The sequence below is a fragment of the Carex rostrata genome, chromosome 6 (assembly GCF_964058835.1).
Source record: "Carex rostrata chromosome 6, lpCarRost1.2, whole genome shotgun sequence".
NCBI lineage: Eukaryota > Viridiplantae > Streptophyta > Magnoliopsida > Poales > Cyperaceae > Carex > Carex rostrata.
Window position 1 is genome coordinate 2,842,023 of NC_135923.1, and position 21,219 is coordinate 2,863,241.

At 33.6% G+C, this 21,219-nt stretch overlaps 3 protein-coding genes across 6 annotated transcripts in view; 1 reads left to right on the forward strand and 2 right to left on the reverse strand.

Moving 5' to 3' along the window:
• The window catches only part of LOC144555131 (cytochrome P450 71A26-like), a 69,761-nt gene extending 61,658 nt beyond the window's left edge, over positions 1-8,103 (reverse strand). The window contains exons 1-2 of one of the 2 annotated variants that reach the window (XM_078303364.1): positions 7,138-8,103; positions 6,063-6,866 (exon numbers count right to left, since the gene is read on the reverse strand). In XM_078303364.1, coding sequence (XP_078159490.1) covers positions 6,249-6,866; positions 7,138-8,103 — 1,584 coding nt within the window. In that variant the 3' untranslated portion in view covers positions 6,063-6,248. Of the gene's footprint in view, positions 1-6,062; positions 6,867-7,137 lie in introns of those variants that run through there. The other variant, XM_078303365.1, reaches the window with a different exon arrangement.
• LOC144555827 (uncharacterized) lies at positions 626-3,156 on the forward strand. 3 transcript variants are annotated; one of them, XM_078304259.1, is made up of 6 exons: positions 626-1,018; positions 1,306-1,494; positions 1,568-1,686; positions 1,866-1,931; positions 2,271-2,345; positions 2,984-3,156. In XM_078304259.1, exons 3-6 carry the CDS (start codon positions 1,576-1,578, stop codon positions 3,023-3,025), a joined length of 294 nt encoding a protein of 97 aa, XP_078160385.1. In that variant the 5' UTR covers positions 626-1,018; positions 1,306-1,494; positions 1,568-1,575; the 3' UTR covers positions 3,026-3,156. The 3 variants fall into 3 exon arrangements, with proteins under 3 accessions (XP_078160385.1, XP_078160384.1, XP_078160386.1); XM_078304258.1 differs by having other exon boundaries at positions 1,306-1,686; XM_078304260.1 differs by lacking the exon at positions 1,306-1,494.
• Positions 8,104-16,933: 8,830 nt separating the features above from the next.
• On the reverse strand, positions 16,934-19,827 carry LOC144555137 (methyl jasmonate esterase 1-like). The gene is made up of 3 exons (XM_078303372.1): positions 19,267-19,827; positions 18,320-18,460; positions 16,934-17,334 (listed from the first exon to the last, which is right to left on the reverse strand). The coding sequence occupies exons 1-3, from the start codon at positions 19,771-19,773 to the stop codon at positions 17,050-17,052; spliced, it is 933 nt and encodes a 310-aa protein (XP_078159498.1). The 5' UTR covers positions 19,774-19,827; the 3' UTR covers positions 16,934-17,049.
• Positions 19,828-21,219: the final 1,392 nt, after the last annotated feature.

Here is a 21,219-nt window from a genome sequence, read left to right on the forward strand (position 1 = left end):
CGGAATATCGAAACATCGAAGGGTTATGAACACTTCACATTGGATCGAAGCTCAAACATAATAAAACTTCAGAATTTTTATGTTGGTTACGTTCAATATTCTCCATTGATCATTTTAAAATAAATTTGAAATCATTTCATCACAGATCGACCGTTGATTGCTCATGTGAAAATGAACGGTTCACAGTTTTTTGTTAAATATGAAGTGACAAATAATGGTAAAAGTCTATAAAATGGACAATTGTAAGTATGATTTTTCTATAGAAGATATAAATAATTTAATTTAATTTTTTAGAATTTTTTTCAAATTATTTGTTGTACATACATTATCTAATTAGTAAATATCAAATTCAGAGCCGTTGGATAGGTCATGAGCAGTCTTGATGCCTTCATTTTAGATGTTGTGAGTAGGGAGTCTCTATTCTCCGAGGTAACATAACATTTCTGTTTAGATCCGACCCTATGTGATGTGCAAGATCCTTTAATATTCGTGCGTAATAATGATCAGACGGTTCCGATCTAAACACAAAATTCATGTTACCTCAGAGTTATCAATTCTCCCAGTGCAATACAAACAAACCTCTTCTATTTTCTCTCTGGATCGATTTTCTCCATTGCTAGTCTCCTCCATGTACACTCCGTAAAAAACCAAAGTTGAGCGGCAAAACCCTAAATTTTTCGCTTCCCTCCAACTCCCTCTCAAAATTTCACTTATACCCTCTCCTACTTATGAAAATTTCAGTTCCTTCCCCAGCAATGAACCCAAAAACCCTCACTCCCAAATCGTCTCGCTTCCTTTCTTCTCCTCTCAGATCCGATCCTCCCAAGCCCGCTCACCCAAATCGTCTCGCTTTTTCGGCGAAAGAAAAAGAAGAGATTTCGCTACTTCTGACTTCCGAGTCGGAGAGAAGAAAAAAAAAAGAATCTTTCCTTCGTCAGAGACTAGAGAGAAACCCATTCGACTCAGAGAGAGAATCGCATCGCCCACTCGCGCATAGAAACGCACCAGATAAGCAAAGGTGAAATTTTTAACATGCTCTTTATTTCCTGGCCCCTTAGACGATAAAGACGAAATTGAGAAATGTAGAAAGGGGCAGGTGCGATGCCTTTAGAAATTGATAATAGAAATGTGAAATTGAGAAATTACAGTATCAGGCTGGTCTCTTTAGAAATCATGTCATGTAGAATTTCATTGACTTCTCAATTTCACACTTTTCTTGCACAGGCCATGTCATGTAGAAAATCCATTATTTTTGAATTGTGAATTGCTCGCTTAGTTCCTATTTTTTTTTTTTTTGTAAAATAGGAACTGGTACAATGCCTACATGAAAAGTACTAGTAAGTTGAACTGGTGCCGGTACAGTCCGTTTAGTCTTGTTAGTTGAAGATCTTCACCTGCTAGGAATTAGGTTGAATTAGGTTCAGCCAATTCTCATTTGAAGAAATGATATACGGATTGTAATTCGCAAAGGACACAAATATCCCCATCTTTTTGGTAAGTTTATTTTATTATTTTTTGTAATTCATGATTTCCATTTTGACATTTTACAAGAATATTGTTACTGTAGTTGATGGAATGGTGGCATGGTTTGAATGCCTATTTCAGATTGGTCACGTCACGAAGTCTGGTGACATTGCCGGTCCCCGCCTTTTGGAGCATATAGTTGATGTTGTTCTGTACATGGAGGTGTCTTGCCTCTCTCTCTCTCTCTCTCTCTGCTGTACATTATGCACAAACCAAAAACTGTTTTAGTGACAATTAGAAAGAGAAAAGTAGCAGATAGGCATACATAAACAAATTTTTTTTGATATCTACCTTCTCATTGAATATTTCATTAATTAAATAGGAATATATAATCTGTGTAGGGAGAGAGGTACTCGTCCTTTAGATTACTACGATCTGTGAAGAATCGGTTCGGTTCGACTGATGAGGTAAATTTATCCATTCTGTATTCGTTTACCTCTTTATCATATCACATATTAGAATGCTTTGTTTTAGTTTTATGATTACAATGGCAGACTTGGCTGGTGTAATCTTAACAAGTTGGTATAAAGTCTTTTTCTTGCATCTATTTGTGTTTAGTGTATCTTTTTTGCTGGTTTATTGACATGCTGTTTACTTGTCTTATTTTTATTTATTTATTTTTTGCTGGTTTATTGGTCTATTTTTTTTTATTAAAATGTCCTTTTGTTTGAGAATATTTTTTTGTTATCTTATAAAATGTCCCCGTTACAACATATATAACATCATTCATGTAATTAATTTAGCAGGATGATTTACTGGGAGAGGATCTATGGTTTCGGTGCATGCCTTGGTGCTGGAATGTTCTTTATGCTCTTGCTATGGTAATTCCTTCTTTGATGTTTTACTATAGATAAATATATTTGCTAATTGTAATTGTAATTCCTTCTTATACTTTTATGGCTTTACATGATTATAAACTTCTATTTATTTTAGAATTTGAATTCAGAGTCAATGGTTATGTGTTGATGGACTGGTACAAAATTCTGACTTAATGAGTTACCATTATTTTGTTTTCCTTAAAGATGTGGGCTAGAAAGTAAAAAAAACCTGCTATGAAGTAGGTTTAAATGTTGAGTTTTTTATTTCATGAACAAACCCTAGATTTGACAGAGAATTGAACTCTCATCCTTTCCTTGAATTTTGATAATGTTCTCTTAGACTTTTGTAAACAAACCCTAGTCCAAATACTAGATTTTAGTATAGGACAAATGGACTCTAGGTATGGCATATGATGCTATTTAGTGTATATTAGGCTAAACTAAGAAATGTGCTCAATATACAGTGAGATATAACTAACTAAGAAATTCATATATATATATATATATATACATTGCTCAATTAACATTAGTGTAAAGTTACAGTTCATTAGATGCATTTTTTAATAACTTAAGACTTACCACATTTTATATCATTCTTCTATTTTAAAAATAACACATGATTGTTTCCTTTTCATTCACAGGATGGCAAGGTTTTACCCACAAATGAAGCTGCAATGGGCTAATGGTGCTGGCATTATGCCTACAATGGGAACAAACTTGGTTAACTACTGGTGGGCATATTTAGGTACAGCTAGAAATGCAAGTGCAATACAGTTCTGATTTTGTAATTTGTTTTGTACATATTTTGGTACAATGTTTCAAGACTGTTATGTTAATGCTTATTAAATGCTTTCCATAGATCTATATATAAATGTGTTTTTGTTTATCTGTTTCAATGGGTATTAGTGTGTTTTTGTTTATCTGTTTCAATGGGTGTTAGTGGGGAATGTAATACAGTACCTGGTTGGTACAGGGAGGATTGTACCTGATTGGTACAGGGAGAATTGTAGATGAGAGCTTACATGTATAATGTCATTTAAGTTATTTTCGTGGGTATATCCACGAAAAAATAAATACAATTTGCTTTTGGAAATAATACGGTGGGTCCCACACATTTTGCTCTTAGAAATACTACTGTGGGTCCCATATATGATGCCCTTGGAAATAACCTGTTGGGACCCACACACTTTGCCCTCAGAAATACTATGCTGGGTCCCACATGAGATAACCTTGGAAATAACCTGTTGGGACCCACACGTCTTGCCCTCAGAAATAATACAGTGGGACCCACGCACTTTGCCCTCAGAAATAATAAAGTCATGGGCTTGATGCCAAAGTATTTCTGACGGTAGTATTTCTGTCGGGGGGCTCACGGAAAAAGTCAGAAAGTAGTATTTCCAAAGGTAACCGATGGAAAAAGTCAGGAAAATGGTATTTCCATCAAGGGTATTTTTGACGGTAGTATTTCTGAGGGTGGCGCACGGAAATGACGCTTTTTGGGCTTTTTCCATGAGTACGCCGATGGAAAAAGCCATATTTTGACCCTCAGAAAAAGTGCAGATTCTATTAGTGATTTGCATAATTCAAAACTTGATTTTGAAGGTTTTCTTCTAGTTAGGGGATTGATCGATCTATTAAATTAACAAATATAAATTAATTACAAAACATCAATACAAAAATTGCTAACAATTTTAATTAAAATAGACTAATAGATTATAAGTATCAAAATTAAGAGGGAAAAAAATAAAAAAATATTTGAGTTTAAACGTCAGTGTCATTTCAGCCTATATAACACAAACTCCAAAATCTATCGAATCGACTCTAAACGGTGAATCCAAACCATTCAAACCGATCTACTTCATTAGTTGTGCGTTTACATCAAAATTTATAATTTTTTGAATTTATTTAGTATCAAGTCAAGCGGTCAAATGTGTGAGTTTTTAAGTTGATTTTAATACATTCATTTTCCAACATTTTTACCGCTTGATTTGATACTAGCATAACTCGAAAATATAAAAAAAAAAATGTATATAAACACATCACTCATAAAGTAAATCGGTTTGAACAGTTTGAATTAGTCGTTTGAAGTCTATTTAATTGATTTTGAAGTTATTGTCATATGACACCGATGTTATACTAGCCGGACTCGGAATTTATATATTAAAGCAAGTGTATCTTAATATAAAAAAAATTACAAAAAAAGTTAAATACGTACCATGAGTCATTAGAAAAAAGAAAGATCAACAAAATTATGTAGCTTTTGATTTTACATGAATGCAAAATATAAAAAAAAAGGGAAAAAAAATCTAGTAATTATGGAAACCAAATAATTTAATGATCACTATATTAATTACATTATGAAAAATATGGTAGTTAGATAAATATTTAATGAGGGTTAAAATTGTCTATAAATTAAATTTTTGTAAAATTATTGTGTTAATATAAACGTGTGTGGTGTCGATATGCCTACCCGCCAAAATGTCATATATGAGATAATTTTTCCTTTTGACCATTGGATATCCTCTTTTGGTACGTCATAGTTTGTCTTATCTGATTCTTTTGACACTGATAAATTATTGACAAGTTAACTAACACTGACCTGACCTTGTGAAAATGTAGAGGACAAGATGGGCTTTAAGAATTCATGAACCCTATTTGTTGGTTCAAGCTCGGCCTCTAAAACAAATGGGCCGCATATTCAAATCAAGCCCAATGATCAGGTGCAAAGACGAAAGGGTATAGAAAGGGCGGCAAATAAAAAAATAAAAAGGTATAGAGCTAATTAAAATTTTTGGATTAAAAAATTCTAGCTGCACCTTGGATTCTCTATGGCCAATTTATAACGAGACACATGGTGTCCAATGAGGGGATTGTATTCCAAACTTTTTTTCCGCCCTTTATTCTAATGCTTTATATTATTTTATATTAAATTCCCATAAATAAAATGTTCTACAAAATCATGACGGTCTGACAAGCTTTTAAAATAGATTTTTTTTTTTATTTTTTACAATTTATTTCTTTTGCAGTTAAGAATGCATCCACTGGGTTACAAAATGAAAAGAAAAATGGGTATGCTTCATCAAGCCTAGCTGTCAATGGAGAAAAGAAATATCTCCTATTGATTATATTGAATGGACCAGTACCGGTCCTGAATAACACAGCTATCACTATTGATTATATTGATTGTCACTAGCTCGTACCAGTGACTTAGATTGTGGACCATGCATTTATTCTTTCTTTTTTTGGAAAACAGACATAAAATATCCGTTTCATTGAATTATGTTTCTAGCTACCAAGCAGCACGCTATATATGTAAAAACCAGTAGAATTTTTTTCAACTTAATTAGAATTAACAGTTCACACACCCGCAACTATGTATCAGCAAAATTGATTAATATCATCAAAAATTTATGATTAATATCATCAAAATTGAAGATTGAAAACAAACTGAAAAGCTTATAGCTTGAGGAAGAAGAGGTGTCCCAAATGAATTTCATTCATCAAACTGCCTGATTACATGTACATGCCTATTTATAAGAGAATAATAGAACTTTACAATCTCAGACTCTATTGTTTGTACTTTGTAACAGCCTAACTGATCTCTAAACTCTAACTACTTCTCAATAATTTTGTTATTATCTCTAACTAACTCGAGTCCTTGACTTGGCTGTTGTGCTTGACTGGAACTGGAACTGGAACATGTCTGTGATATGTTATTACAAACATAAGTCAATGACATACTGATAATTAAATTTATTTATGTAAAAAAATCAAACAAGTGAACCTTCAAAAAAAAAAATCAAACAAGTGTATCAGATATTACACAAAATTAATCTGCCAAATATTATTTTACATAAACTGCCTCTTATTCCACTATATATAATAAGGCAAAAACTAGTCTCAGATTTAATATGAGGTGTGAACATTTTTAACTACGAGCCGAAGGTCATCCTTTCTATGCACGGTGAATCCCGGTGACTCACCCATGTTGAACTCCTCCCTTGTCATTCCTTGAGGCAACTCCCAATCGAAGCGATGTATGAGATTTGCTAATGTAAGCTCTGCCATGCCAGTAGCAAACAAAATACCGGGACAAATTCTACGTCCTCCTCCAAATGGAATGAGCTGAAAGTCATTGCCTTTGTAGTCCACTTCGCTACCAATGAATCTTTCTGGCATGAAATCCTCTGGCACCTCCCACGATTTTGCCTCTCTCGCAATGGCCCACGCATTGATAATGACTTTGGTTCCTTTAGGAATTGTGAAACCATTTATTTCGCATTCTTTCATGGATTCCCTTGGAAGCAGCAAAGGGAAAGGAGTATGTAGCCGTAGGGTTTCTTTGATTACTGCTTTTAGGTAGCTCATTTGGTTCAAATCTTCTGATCTCACCATCTCACCATGCTTTATTATTCCCCTTACCTCTTCTTGTAGCTTCTTCATGGTTTTAGGGTTTTTGATAAGCTCAGACATAGCCCAATCTATGGTGATGTATGTTGTATCAATTCCAGCAGCAAATGCATCCTGAATAATTTGATTGAGAAAGGTATATACTTATAAACTCAAAGTGTTTCGACATAATTGCATGATTATTTTTTTTTCTTTCTTTAATTTGTCAGTTTCATTCATTTAGCAATTGTAATAGCTGTAATATATTTCTTTATGCCCAGAGATCATTGATAGAATGATCACCAATAAGCACATGTTTGCAGTTCAAAATACATGACTTTATTTTAATTGGTAAGTTCAATGATTTGAAAATTGTCAAAAATAAAAATAAATAAATAAAGATTACCGCAAGTAGCCCCTTGATTTGTTCCATGGTGATATCAAATTTGATGCTAGGATCATTCTTCAAACTAAGTAAAATATCAACAAAATTATCTTGTCCATCATTATTCTCACCACTTTGAATATGAGCTTGAATTAGCTCTTCAAACAACAGGTCCCACTTATTTCTATTTCTATTAGCTCTGCGGCTCAATCCTATAATCCCTTCTAACCATGACAAAGAAGGAAACAAATCCCCAATACTAAATCGTCCAATTAAACGAAAATTCTCCTCTACCACTTCTCGGATCACGGCATACCTCCTTTCTTCCCTAATGAATTTTCCAGAAACAACCCTACAAGTTACATCAATCATTAATGAGAACAAAACCTTGCTTAATTCTATAGGATCACCACTCGACATGGAGGCATGGTTGCTAATCTTCGCAATCAAATTGCCAACTTCCTCCTCTCTAATCGTTTTATAAGAGACAGTCTTTTTGGTAGTCATTAAATTGATTGTGAAGATCTTTTTCAATTGCCTCCAATCTTCACCGTAAGGCTCAAAGGCCACGTCACCAAAACGAAGGATGTCAGCGATGACAGCAGAAGGCCGAGTGGCAAAGGTGAGGTCATGGGTCCGCATTATGGCACATGCCATATCAGATGAAGAAACTATAAGCCATGGTACTTCACCAAAGTGAAAAACCATGAGGGGCCCATATTTTAGAGAGAATTTATAGAGAGATTGATGGTAAAGAGAGCTTATTTGGTGGATGTTTCCTATGAATGGAAACTTTGGAGGCGAAGGTATCAACTTTTCTGGGCCTTTTGAGAAGTTTTTTCTTTTTATGCTCAAGCAAAGTATGAAGATAGATAACAGAGAAATACAGAGTAAAGACAGATTTTGCGATAAAGTAAAAACCACTTCTTGAAGAGGCACCATTTTTGTTATCTGAGAGTGTCTTTTGGTTTGAATATGATTGAGCATTAACTTATAGCACAAATTAAGGGGATGACCCCACTGGCCGGCCTACTTATAAAAATTGACCTTATCCTCCCAACTTGTCTTACGTACTCTCTGTGAAAACTGCTTGCCACCTTGTTTTAGTCAAGGAAGGAAACAAATTTTCTTTTTTTTGTCTGTAGTATGACGCATTTAAACCTTTGTATACAATCGTTAAAAGTAATTGTATTAAACATTTAAATAGTACTCATTAACTTTACTTAACAAAAAAAAATAAAAATAACGACTTGAAACAAATTCAAAAGGATTTATTCATGATTCTCATATGAAAGAGAAAATCGAGTAAAAAATATTTGTATTTTTAAATTTGCAAAATTCATTACATACTATTGAGAAAATAAATGAGAATAATCAAAGGAAAAAAACAAATTGTAGGTGAAAGGAATTTTTTTTTTTTTTTTTTTTTGCTTAAATAGAGAAGTAGTTAAAAGTTACAACTAAACAAATTTAGAATTTCGTTGCTTGCAGATAGAAATTTAAATGCTTGCGAGTAGTATTTGAAAATGTTAGAAACAAAACTTTAAAAGATTGAATATAGAAGCTGAAAATGAAAGTTATACATTAAATACTTGAAAACGTGTTGGAGAATTTATTTGGCAGGTTACTTAAAATTATTTAAAGACTTCTTCAATGTAATGGTCAATATTGTCGATTCAAAATCGTATTGTTTAATTTCGAATGTAATTGGTACAATGCGAATCAAATCAAATTTGTTGACCTATAACTATCTTAAAAGATTCTTCCTATGATTTTTTTTTCCTTTAGGCCACCTTGGCTGCTAGCGATGAAAGTCCATGAAAAGAAACAGCAGTCTGGATGAGCTGTTGTATATATATAGGGAACAGGAAATAAATCTGCTGTGATTCCTCAGGAATCACACAACCCTGCTATTTTAAATCCATCTCTTCATTTATTTTGAGATTTGTGCATGAAAAATTACTAATTTTGAGATTTGTACATTTCATAAAGTAAAGGATTGGATTTGAAATAGCAGGGTCCTGTGACTCCTGAAGAATCACAGCAGATTTATTTCCATAGGGAACATCTATGCTTATCAAGTAGTATAAAAATTAAAAAAAATATATTAATAAAAAAAAGTGGGTGTACTCACCGATTTCTATTCAACAGAAACTATTACAACAGTAGCAATGTCGGTACCAACACTCACCAGGTACAACAGAAAACATAAAAAGCCTATACATTACATATCATACCAATGGATAAAAAAAAAAGCTTATCACCTAAAAAGACAAACAGTGCATGCAATATCAACACATAGCCAAACACCTAACAACTAGACCATATAAAATCAGCAAAAAAAAAAAATCACCTCTAAAACTTCTCAACTAGGAAGTATCACTAGCATTAGCAGACGAACTAGAAGCAAAACCATCTATTGCATCAGTAGTATCATAGTCAGAGAAGTTTGACCCTTCTAAATCAAGAAAAGGGCCGTTGTCTGATCCTAGCTGGGGCCTGTTCGGAGTATCCGTGTCCGACATGGCTATCAAAGGGCATGCCTGATTCAAATATGTAAGATTCATAGATAAAATTAAGGTTAATTTAAAGTAAGAATCATCGAGTCATGCCTTACACCAATAAGAAAGTTTATAAATTAATTTTAATGTATTTATTTTTTTACTGTTTATTTATTACTTGAGTTTAAACAAAATTAATTGGAAAGTTTTAAATTTTCACATATAGACGTCGTTCATAATGTAGATGAGTTTCAACGGTTCAAATTTGTCAATTAAAAGTTAAAACCAATTCAATAAATTTAGAATTGAGTTCACAAATAAACTTAATAAACTAAAAAATAATCCTAATTCTACTCATATTTCATCGTTACTTAGTTGCATTAACAATACCAGATGATTGAGTAGGTCCCATCAGCAATTAAAGCAAGCAGAACTTGTGATGATAAGAATTGAGTGGGTCCCAGAGAACTCACGTGTCCCATCTATGCATGATTCTTAAGTCATGCATAGCACACTAACATGATTTGCGTTTAATTCATGAATTATTCACGAATTAAATAGATTTAAACCACCAGCGTCAAACAGCGAATAAATCGAGTCGAAAATTAAGGAGATCGATGACCCCACTGGCCTACTTATTTAAAATTGACCTTATCGTCCCAACTTTGCTTACTCTATGTGAAAATTGCTTGCCACCTTGTTTTACCTTAATAAAGGGTATATGGAGGATACAATTAAAGTATATATACAACTAATTGGCTACCAAACCAGGCATCCTAATCTTCCAAAATAATGTCGTTCAATTTCAAATAGTTACAATAACTTGAAATTAGTTTAAGATTTAATAAAATTAAGATATACCTCTTAATTTTTTTTTTTGTTAGGATGAAAAATATACATCTTAAATTGTACATATCTCAATTGGTGGCCAATGTACCGGTTTTTTTATTAATAGAAAAACAAACAAAAATATATATCTTTTTAAAAAGGATACATTTCTATGAAATATCGTTTCATAGGAATGATTCATTCTTGTCCACCGGACGGGATGGAATGTTTATCCCGTCCGGAAAATGGAAGAATTCGACCTATACATTCTATATCGCAACAAATCTTAAAGCATCTCGTGAGTTTTCAAATAGGTTAAAGTTGAGTCTCATTCAGATCTAACGGCTTGATTGTAAAACAGAATTTGTATTAAAGTTAATTAGGAATAATTTCATATATACCACTCAAAAACTATGAAATTACGTATTTACCATCGAAATTTCTATAATTACATATTTACCATCTAAAATTCTAATAACCCACATATTTACCCAACTAATAAAAAAATAAGATTAATTAAGTTTAAGATTACATAAACTATAATTAATAAGTTATTTAGTATCTTCTCATTCTCTGTCCCTTTCTCTTTTACACAAAAATTTTCCTCCCGTCTTTTTTTATGTAACTTCACATTTTCGCTTAAACTCTCATCATCTCGTCTCTCCTACTTAAACTTAGAGAGAAGGGACAGCAGACTCGAATTTAAGGATTCAAACTCCAGCTTGATCATCTAAAAACAAGATAAGCACTCTAAATTTTCCAACAAAATAACTCATACTGAATTCGATATTGATACCGCAATCCGTTATCAAAGTCATAACTGAATTTGAGAATTTGTATTTTATTATTGGCTCAGTTTGAAATATATATTTTTAATCTTTTATATTGGGTACAGGACGGTTCTAAAGAAAGAAAGAGAGGGTGCAGTGCTAAGTTAATCCTTGATTACATATTTTTTTTTTGAAAGAAGTGGCTTAGCCACCGATTTTCATATAACAGAAAATCATACAATATCCAATTAGTACCAATCAGAATCCTTGATTACATATAGTTTTAAGAAAATTAAACATAATTAATATGAGTTTTGGGTATATTTGATATATACTAAAGTTATATTTGGTAAATATGTGAGTTATTAAATTTTATAATGGTAAATATGTAATTAAAAAAATTTGAATGGTAAACATGTAATTTCACAGTTTTTAAGTGGTATATATGAAATTCTTCCTTATAGTTATTTAAAGACTTTTCAATGTAATGGTCAATATTGTCGATTCAAAATCGTATCATAAAAAATTGTTTAATTTCGAATGTAATTGTTGCAATGCGAATGAAATCAAATTTGTTGGCCTATAACTATCTTAAAAGATTCTTCCTATGATTTTTTCCTTTCGGCCACCTTGGCTGCTAGCGATGAAAATTCGTGAAGAAACAGCACTCTGGATGAGCTGTTGTAGGTCCCCCCCCCCCCCCCCCCCCCCCCCCCCCCCCAAACCCCATTTGTACTCAACATAAACTATTACAAGTTTACAACAGTAGCAATTTTCAGTGCCAACACACTAGTGGAGAATACAGGCACATGCATCAGGATCGTTCAAACCAAAAAAGCAATACTGTTATCTATCAGGAACGGACAAAGTTAAAAGACGACCTTAAAAATGGATATTAGAAACTGTCGTTTAATGTGATTCTTACATATTCTGATTTCTGTTTTATAGGCCAGTAAAAATATGCAGTAGCTGACCAAATAATGAATTTATTTTTTAAAATTAAAGTTCAATTTAGGATCAGCTACTGAATTCAACCGTTCTTAATTGTATCAGGAACGGTCGTTTATCAAATAACCGTTCATGTCTGTCCAAATAGGAACAGTTATTTAATAAAGGATCGTTCCTGTTTGTACAAACAGGAACATTTATTAATATTCGACCGTTTCTATTTGTACAAATAGGAATGGTTATTTGGTAAACGACCGTTCCTGTTTGTAGAAACAGGAACGGTTATTAGGTAACCGTCCTTGTTCTAAGAAACAGGAACGGTTGAATAAATGATCATCCTTAGTTGTACAATTAGGAACGGCTATACAACCGTTCCTGTTTAATGGTACTTTCAGAGTCCCCTGAGTCAGAAATGGACGTAGGTCCGTTCCCGTTAAGGATTTTTGACCGTACCTGTTTCATGGTTCTCCATTAGTGACACTCACCAAGTACAATAGAAAACATAAAAGTCTAGATATTATAGATCATGCTCATGGATAAAAAAACAGCTTATCATCTAAAAAGACAAACAGTTAAGTGCAACATCAAACCTGTAGTTAAAAACCTAACAACTAATTAACATTAATTATGGAAATACAATCCTATAAAATCAGCAAAAAAAACAACCACTAAAACTTATCTAGGAAGTATCACTAGCATTAGACAAAACCATCTGCTGCATCATTAGTATCGTAGTCAGAGAGGTTTCACCCTTCTAAACCAAGAAAAGAGTCGTTGTCTGGGGATCTGTACGGAGTATTCGTGTCCAACATGGTTATCAAAGGAAATGCCTGGTTCAAATAAGGACATGGCTTTATAGGTTAATTTAAAGTAAGATTTATCGAGTCGTGTCTTACACCAATAAGAAGATTTATAAATTAATTTTAATGTATTTATTTATTACTTGACTTTAAATAAATTTGAAAGTTTTAAATTTTCACATATAAACGCATCGCTTATAATATAGATGAGTTTCAACAATTCAAATTCGTCATTTAAAACTAATTCAATAAAATTAGAATTGAATTCACAAATAAACTTGATAAACTTAAGAATAATCCTAATTCTACTCATGTTTCATCGTTACTTAGTTGCATTAACAATACAAGATGATTTAGCTACGTACTACCAAGCCTTTCACCAAAAAAACAAACAAACAAACAAACAATACAAGATTATTGAGTAGGTCCCATGCATCAGCAATTAAAGCAAGCAGAACTTGTGATGATAAGAATTGAGTGAGTCCAAGAGAACTCGCGTGACCCATCTATGCATCTATGCATGATTCTCAAGTCATACACAGCTCACAGCACAGTAACATGATTTGCGTTTAATTCGTCAATTATTCGTGAATTAAATAGATTATTTTTTTTTTTTTAAATTGCTTCGTTGTTATACTGAATTATTTTCAAATTATACTTGAATTTATATCTGAATCACAATTTTTTTGACGCCCAAACTATTCATTTGTTATTATGGTTCAGAGCTACATGAGTGGTAAATTTTAGATTTTTAAAGATCAATGATGAAGTCATAATTTGAAAATATTCAGGTGGTAACAAAAAAAAAAAAAAAAAATTCAGAATACATTTCACCAATTATAGCGGTCTCCATTTTTCTTTTATCAAAGCCGTAGACGCACAACACACCCTCTTTATTCCTACATCCTGCAGGAATTGAATCTAGATTCTCCCTAAAGAGAATATATGCCTTAACTAACTGAACTAGCGTTAGGCCAAAGGTATCCTAAAAAATTCCCCTCGCTTCATGATTTGAGATTTATTCTCAGTCACTTTGAGATTACAATTTAAATAAAAAAAAAAGGTACCTAGGAGGATACGGATTCCCGCTGAGCCCCATTTCTTTTGTCATGATGTGTTGAAATTAGTGTTGACCACGGTCGGTTCGGTCTGGTTCAAACCCGACCTGCCCACGGGTCTTCTCGGTCCACGGGCTAGTACAATCCGGGTTTGGCTGGTCTAGTTTGGAATGATTGGTCCGAATCCTTACCAAGGACCATGGTCCAAACCCACACTGGTTGGTCTGGTCCGGTCCGTCCGGATTTGGCCTGTCCTTTTTTTTTTTAATCAATTGTTTAAAATCCGGCAGTTTAGATCCGATCTGATTTTTGCCGAGTTTGACACAGGTTAGTCTAGTTTTGGGTAGGTTTGGTTTGGTTCTACACGTGTTTGGTCCAGTCCAGTTTTCTACGGGTTTGGTCCTGATTTCTACGGGTTAAGGAGCGGTCGGATCCGGTCCGGTCTACGAGTTTTGAACCGTGGAAGTTGGTCCGGACGTAGTGGAGAAAATCGGTCAAAAATCTTGCTAGGCTCCTCCCTAGCACCAGTCCGTGCCAGTCCACGGATTGATTACGGTTCGAATTGGTCCGGCTCTGGTCCGGCCGACTATTTTCATAACACTAGTTGAAAGATACTACTGTATCCCGATAATGAGAAGATTGGCTGGACAGCAGAACTTAATTTACCAAAATGTCATATATGGGATAATTCTTTTGTTACGTCATGTTTTGTCACCTTATGACCAATCATTGATAGTAATTCCAAACGCTGGTCTAATCCGATAAAAACAAAATTTTAAAAAAATAATAATAATAAAAAAATCTGATTCTTTTGACTTTGGTGAATAATTGACAAGTGAAGTCACAGACCCTTGACATGACCTTGTGAAAATCTAGTGGATAATGAGAACTGCGAAGGTTTTTTAAAAAAAAAAATCTAGTGGATAAGATGGGCTTTAAGAATTCATGAACCCTATTTTTCGGTTCAAGCTCGGCCTCTAAAACAAATGGGTCAAATATTGAAACCAAGCCCAATTGACCAAGCAAGAGGCTGAGAGACGAAAGAGGTTATCTACGAAACACATTGATCAAATCTGGCCCACTATTCGGCGACTCTTCTCTAGTTTGTTAACTCGGTGTACCTTTTATTGTTTGGATACTAGTACAGAAACGACTGTAATTGTATGCTTCTCGATGCAGTGTTAAATTTTATCTTAAATTCCTAATTGCACATAAATATTGATTAAAGTTTAGAAATTTGACAATCTAGAACCTAAATGTTTCCCACCATCTATCATTCAAAGCTGATGGATAATTCTACGAGTGACCTGGTGTTTCAATTTACCATATATGTGAAGCACAAATTGAAGTATATAAAGCTAAAATAGAGGGAAATTAATAGTCTAAATCATTGTTTTTTACCTATATTTATTTGATTAGTGGCATTTTTAGTGTTCCTAATTGAACAGGGGCTCAGGGGCGGACTCAGTAAGGACTGTTGGGGGGGGGGGGGGGGGGGGGGGGGGGGGGGGGGGCATGGGTAGGGGAGATGAATTTTTATGAAGATTTATAGATCTAGAATCACGTACTTTGTCTTCCCTCTCTGGAATTTTATTTTTTTCTGAAATTCTGATTTGTAATTAGAATTAAAATTAGAATAGATTCTTTGAATATTGATTAATAATTACAATTTTAGAAGTTAGAAGTTAGAGTATTGAAAATTACCTAATACCTGATTAATTAATGGGTTTGAACCCAATTTGCTATTTTCTTACCTCTCCCGACGAAAATTCTAAATCCGCCTCTAGCAAAACCTAACACCTAAGATTGGGCCATGGCATGCAGAGCTTATCAAGAACTCTAATACCATGAAAAAAAAAGCTACAAGACAAGGTGAGAGGAATCGTGGAGACGATCAAAAGATGAATGCCAAATGAACGGGTTCACCATTCCAAAGAAACAAGAGTTCTAATCAACTGTTGGGCAATTCAGAGGACCCAAGATCACGGGAAACGCCAAAGGAGTTCAAACCAGAGAGGTTCATTGGAAGCCAAGTGAATTACAAAGGAAATGACTTACAATTCATCCTGTTTGGTGCTGGCAGAAGGATTTTTCCTGATCTGCTGTTTGCTACGGCTTCAGCTGAGCTGGCACTAGCAAATTTTGTGCATCAGTTTGATTGGGAGTTGCCGAGTGGAGTGACAATTGACAAGTTTGAAATGAGCGATGCACCGGGACTCACTGTGCACAGGAAGCACGGCCTTCAACTTATTGTCAAGCAGCACTGCCTTTCAGATTAGTTGTATGATATTTTTTTTAGCATGCTTCAGTACACTGTGTGTAACATAATAACTGTGAACTTGTTTTATCCAGCTTTTTGTTTCAGTTGCATTACAGTTTGGAAGTCACTTCTAGGAAATTGTGTAATCCATCTTATATGAAAATGGTGCTATCTGGGTTTTTCTTGGATTTCATCTGGTTGTCATGTAATGGAAAAACTGTGTAATTGATTGTTCCTTTTATGTGAGTGTGCATTTGTAAATGGTAACTTGGTAAGCAGTAAGAAAGTTCCATAATTTCATGACTTGAAAGTTAAAATATATGGATGTTACCCCCAAAACTTTCTTATGTATCAGTAGCAACTCTTCACTGTAGTTATATGTTGATATTTTTGGGCATATCAGTTATACCTAAAAACATTTTATTTGTGAACACATGGCATTTATAATCCATCAATTTACAGGCCAACCTACAATTGAGTAAAACTGTACATACATTCTTGCTGCATTTTTCATATTTTACAACGAAAATGTTTCCCCAAGAGGCAAAGATGATATATAGCTAATTTGTATCCAGAGGAGAAATAATGAAGATAGATAAATGTTCCCTAGTTCAATATGAACTGGTTCCATGAGAGGTGAAAGCAAGATAACTATACTTAAAAGAACAACTCTGATTTCTGAAATTCACATTTGTTTGCTACTGCAAGCACTTACAACAGTCGCCAATGACTTGTTTACTTAAGAAACAATACCAACATACAAAAATTTTACTGGTACCTATCTGAGATGTCAACCAAGAGGCTGAAAAGCTTTTTCGGCATACAAAGCATGGGCATATGATCTGCACCATCCAACTCGAGTAGTTCTGTCCCAGGACTCATCTCAACCAACCATTTCTGGGTCTCTGGCAAAATAGACTTGTCTTGGTTGCAAACAAGATAGACCCGGCTCACTGAGCCGTGATTTTCTGCAGTTACAAAGTCTTCTCTTGTTACACTTGAGTCATAAAATGGCTTTCCTGGCCTTAGTACCATTGTGGCCAGTGTAACATCCTGTCAGTAGAGTGAGACACTGTTAAAAATTATGAAATAATCAAGTCACCTGCAATTTTTGATCAAATTAGATTACCTTGGCTAAGAATTGTAAATTACTGAAGTAATCTTTGATGCTAAATTAGTAAAAATAAAATGATCAACAGTTATTATACATACCATCAAACTAAAAAAAACATTCTTATGAAAACGAGAACCAGTATTTGGTCTAGTGGCAAAGGCAATGCTTTCTGTGATTTTTGATCAAATTAGATTACCTTGGCTAAGAATTGTAAATTACTGAAGTAATCTTTGATGCTAAATTAGTAAAAATAAAATGATCAACAGTTATTATACATACCATCAAACTAAAAAAAACATTCTTATGAAAACAAGAACCGCTATTTGATCTAGTGGCAAAGGCAATGCTTTCCGTGTGTGAGGTCGCAAGTTCAAAACCTGGGAGGGTCAATCCTTTGTGGATATTAAATAGTTGGGTGGCTTGACCACCAACCTTTAATAAAAAAAAAAAATATGCTAATGAAAACAAATGTGCGTAACTTTTGCAGAGAAACCCCCTTCTTGTGAAAATTTAGGCCTCGCATATTGCTCATCACACAAACAAATAAAGGAATAGCTAGCTTGAGCCCTTTTGATGAAACTAAACCAAACACTAACCAGACCAAACCTCCTAAATATTGTCCATATTATTTTTTTTCTTTTTCTTTTTTTATTGCTTTGAATTGGATTCTACGTGGTTCTTTGATATCATTTCATTTAAATGTCTTGCTCGCTTTGTTTTCTATTTTCTCTAATAAATGGTTGTTAATCTTTTTTCAATTTAAAACGGGGATGAGCATGGTTTTCAGCCCAGAGCAAGAAATATTTAACGTGTCCTTATTGAATACTATCTTTATGCAAATCATTTATGTGATGTTTTGAGGTTATCATAGGGTATGTACATATGAATTTTCAGAGCACAAATGTTTTCAAGAAAATAAAGTACCTCTGGTGCACATAAATGATAGTATATAGCTTGCAAGTGTTTCCAGCCGAATGTGAAGGACCTAAGTGCAATATTATCCCCTTCTCCGCCATAAACTGCTTTTGAATCCATCATGTCTTTTTTAAGACCTTCTTTGTAAAGCTATCATGCATAAAAGAAACAAAATCCACAAACAGTTCTTAAATTAAAGTTATATATAAGATCATATCATTGAAAAGAACAAACAAAACCGATATATGATTATGCTGGACAAGCAAAATTTTCATAAAATGTTAAAATAATTTTGCATAAATACTTTTTTTTGTTTTAGATAGGCTTCATACTAGATCTATATAAAGTTAGGAACTCATAATAGCTCTTTGTAAAATTTTCCTTTCCAGGATGGGAGTGTCAGCAATTCTAATTATTATCGCAATCAATTGTGACAAGCAATTAAGCTTGTATCAGAGATACTGTTGAAGATTAATAACAAAAATATATATACTTGGATATGCAAGTCTTGGAGACATTTAGCAAATCCAATGCAATTTTTACCAAAAATACCCCTCTTCCCTATTTTCCGATACTTCCAAAAAATGAGGAAAGGAAGGTTGTCAGATATGAAAAAAATCCCCAACTGTTCTTTACTGCACATAAATTTCTCTAACTGTTCATCAAGGCTTGTATCTTATTAATAGACCTTAAATTTCTCTAATGGTTCTTTGAGGCTTGTATCTTATAAATAGACCTTAGAAGCATTGTAAAATATATGATCAATCAATGAAATTATTTCTCTTTCAATTCAATCTCAAACTTGCAATGTGATTTTTTATTAATCAATGAAGGCCTCCCAAAAATTAGTTCATCAATAACCTCCAACCACATTTATATCCATGCATCTGATGGTACTAATTTAAAAACTAGAAATAACAACAGCAAAACAGAATCTATCAAGCATGCCAAAATACCTCCTTTGTGATGTCAGCCAGTGAATTAGTGCTGCTCGGCATAGCAGCGCTGATAAACACAGCCACAGCTATCTTATGTGGATACCTCTCCATGGCGAGCGATACCGGGGTCCCTCCATAGCTGTGCCCCACAAGCACCACTCTCTCATTGGCTGGAACAGCCTCCATCACCTCCATCAACGGCTCACAATACTCCTCAAAGGTGTTCACTTCATCCAGCCTTTTTGGGTGGAGCCCACATGCTGCCAAATCAGGGGCTGTGACATGGTGCCCGGCCTCATTGAGCAGTGTCGCCAGCTTGTACCAGGCCCAGCCACCGTGGCACATGCCATGTACCAGTACAAAGTGGCGCGAACTTGGTGTTGGGTGGTCTTGTTTAGTGCAATTTGGTGGTGGTTTGCGGCGTAAGGTCAGTAATGGGTTGGTGTTGGTTTTAGAGAGGAGAAGATTAGGCTTGGGATAGAGTTGAGGTACTTGAGGAGGTAACTGGAAAAGGAGAGACGCCATCTCTTTTATTATTTTATTTTCTTTTTTTCTTTTTTTGCTTGCCAGTTGCCAGTACTTTTTGCCCGTTACAGACCGCACACTAACGAGTAACGAGAGAAAATACACGTCTGCGGTAGGAGGTATTGGATTAAATGTTTGAATCAGTAGAGACGGATGGAATATCTTCAACTGATTAATCAAAATTTTACAGATAATTTTTCAAAAATCATATGCATATACTTATAATTATTTCTTTTAAGTTTTAAATAATTAATTTAATTCATTAAATTATTAAATAAATTTATGTTAACTTAGTTTCATTTTTAATCAATAAAATTGAAATTGTTATTCTAATAAAACAAGATAAATGCAGAAGAAATTAATAAAAATAACTAACTAATTAACGGTATAAATAGAAATTGAATGATTTATAATGGTTTAGTTACCGCCAATGACTAATATACTATTCAACTAAACGGTTATTTTTTTTTACAAAACTAGTTTGAATCAACTTGTCTCATTTAGGGGCTCAAACGGTTTGGTTTTTTGGTTTTCAATTGAACTAAAAAATTTCAGTTTAGATGGATTGGTTTTTCAGTTGAATTTTAGAATTATTTCGTTTTGATTCAAGTATGAAAATGTATAATATAATGATTACACTGAATCGATTGCACTGAAATGATTCAAGTATCATTTATATTTTGTTTGGTTCAATAATTACTTTGTTTCTTTTATTTTGATTTGAATATTTTAAAATATCTATATATTTTATATAGAATTAAAGAACATATGAAAATGCATAATTTTAGTTTAAAATGGTACCAATAGGTTTACTTCGGTTTGAATCAAACAAACTGAAATTTACTTTGGTTTGTTCAATTCGTTTCTTAATCGGTTGATAAATTTAATCGGTTTAGTTCGGTTTTATTTTTAAAACCCAAAAAACATTTAGTTTTTGGTTTCAATTGAATCGATCATTTGAACACCAAACGCGATCTGCTCATGTGTGAATTTTTAATTCGTATCAAGATTCGCGTATATTTAATTCAAACAACTTTCAAATATTATTTGTGTGAATTTTTATGCATATCTTAGCTAGACTACTGCTGAAATCAGACCAAAGGCGATCTGCTCATGTGACCGTCCTTGATTAATGATGATTAAATTTAAATTATCATTTTTTAAATAAAATTAATATTTTTGTAGATTGTACCTTTTAATAGAATACAAATATTTACATAAGAGTAATTATATGGGTCCACAATTTCATTGGTTGATCAATGTCATTGATTAGTGACTGAGCAGGAGCACACAAAAAATTACATTGAAAAGTTAAAATCTATAACGTGTGATAATTGAAATTGGAATTTAATTTTTCATTATTTTACCTAAGGATAGAGTTAAGATATTAGTACTGTTAATTTGATTGCATGAAGTCAAATTAACAATGAAAAGTCTCCTCATCTG

Coding starts and splice junctions, on each gene's coding strand:
- LOC144555137 (XM_078303372.1), bottom strand. CDS start 19,773: ATGGCGTCTCTCCTTTTCCAGTTACCTCCTCAAGTACCTCAACTCTAT. Junction 18,461..19,266: donor TGGCTGACATCACAAAGGAG/GTATTTTGGCAT, acceptor TATGCATGATAG/CTTTACAAAGAAGGTCTTAA. Junction 17,335..18,319: donor ATCATTTATGTGCACCAGAG/GTACTTTATTTT, acceptor CTCTACTGACAG/GATGTTACACTGGCCACAAT.
- LOC144555827 (XM_078304258.1), top strand. CDS start 1,525: ATGATTTCCATTTTGACATTTTACAAGAATATTGTTACTGTAGTTGAT. Junction 1,687..1,865: donor ATGTTGTTCTGTACATGGAG/GTGTCTTGCCTC, acceptor TAATCTGTGTAG/GGAGAGAGGTACTCGTCCTT. Junction 1,932..2,270: donor GGTTCGGTTCGACTGATGAG/GTAAATTTATCC, acceptor TTAATTTAGCAG/GATGATTTACTGGGAGAGGA.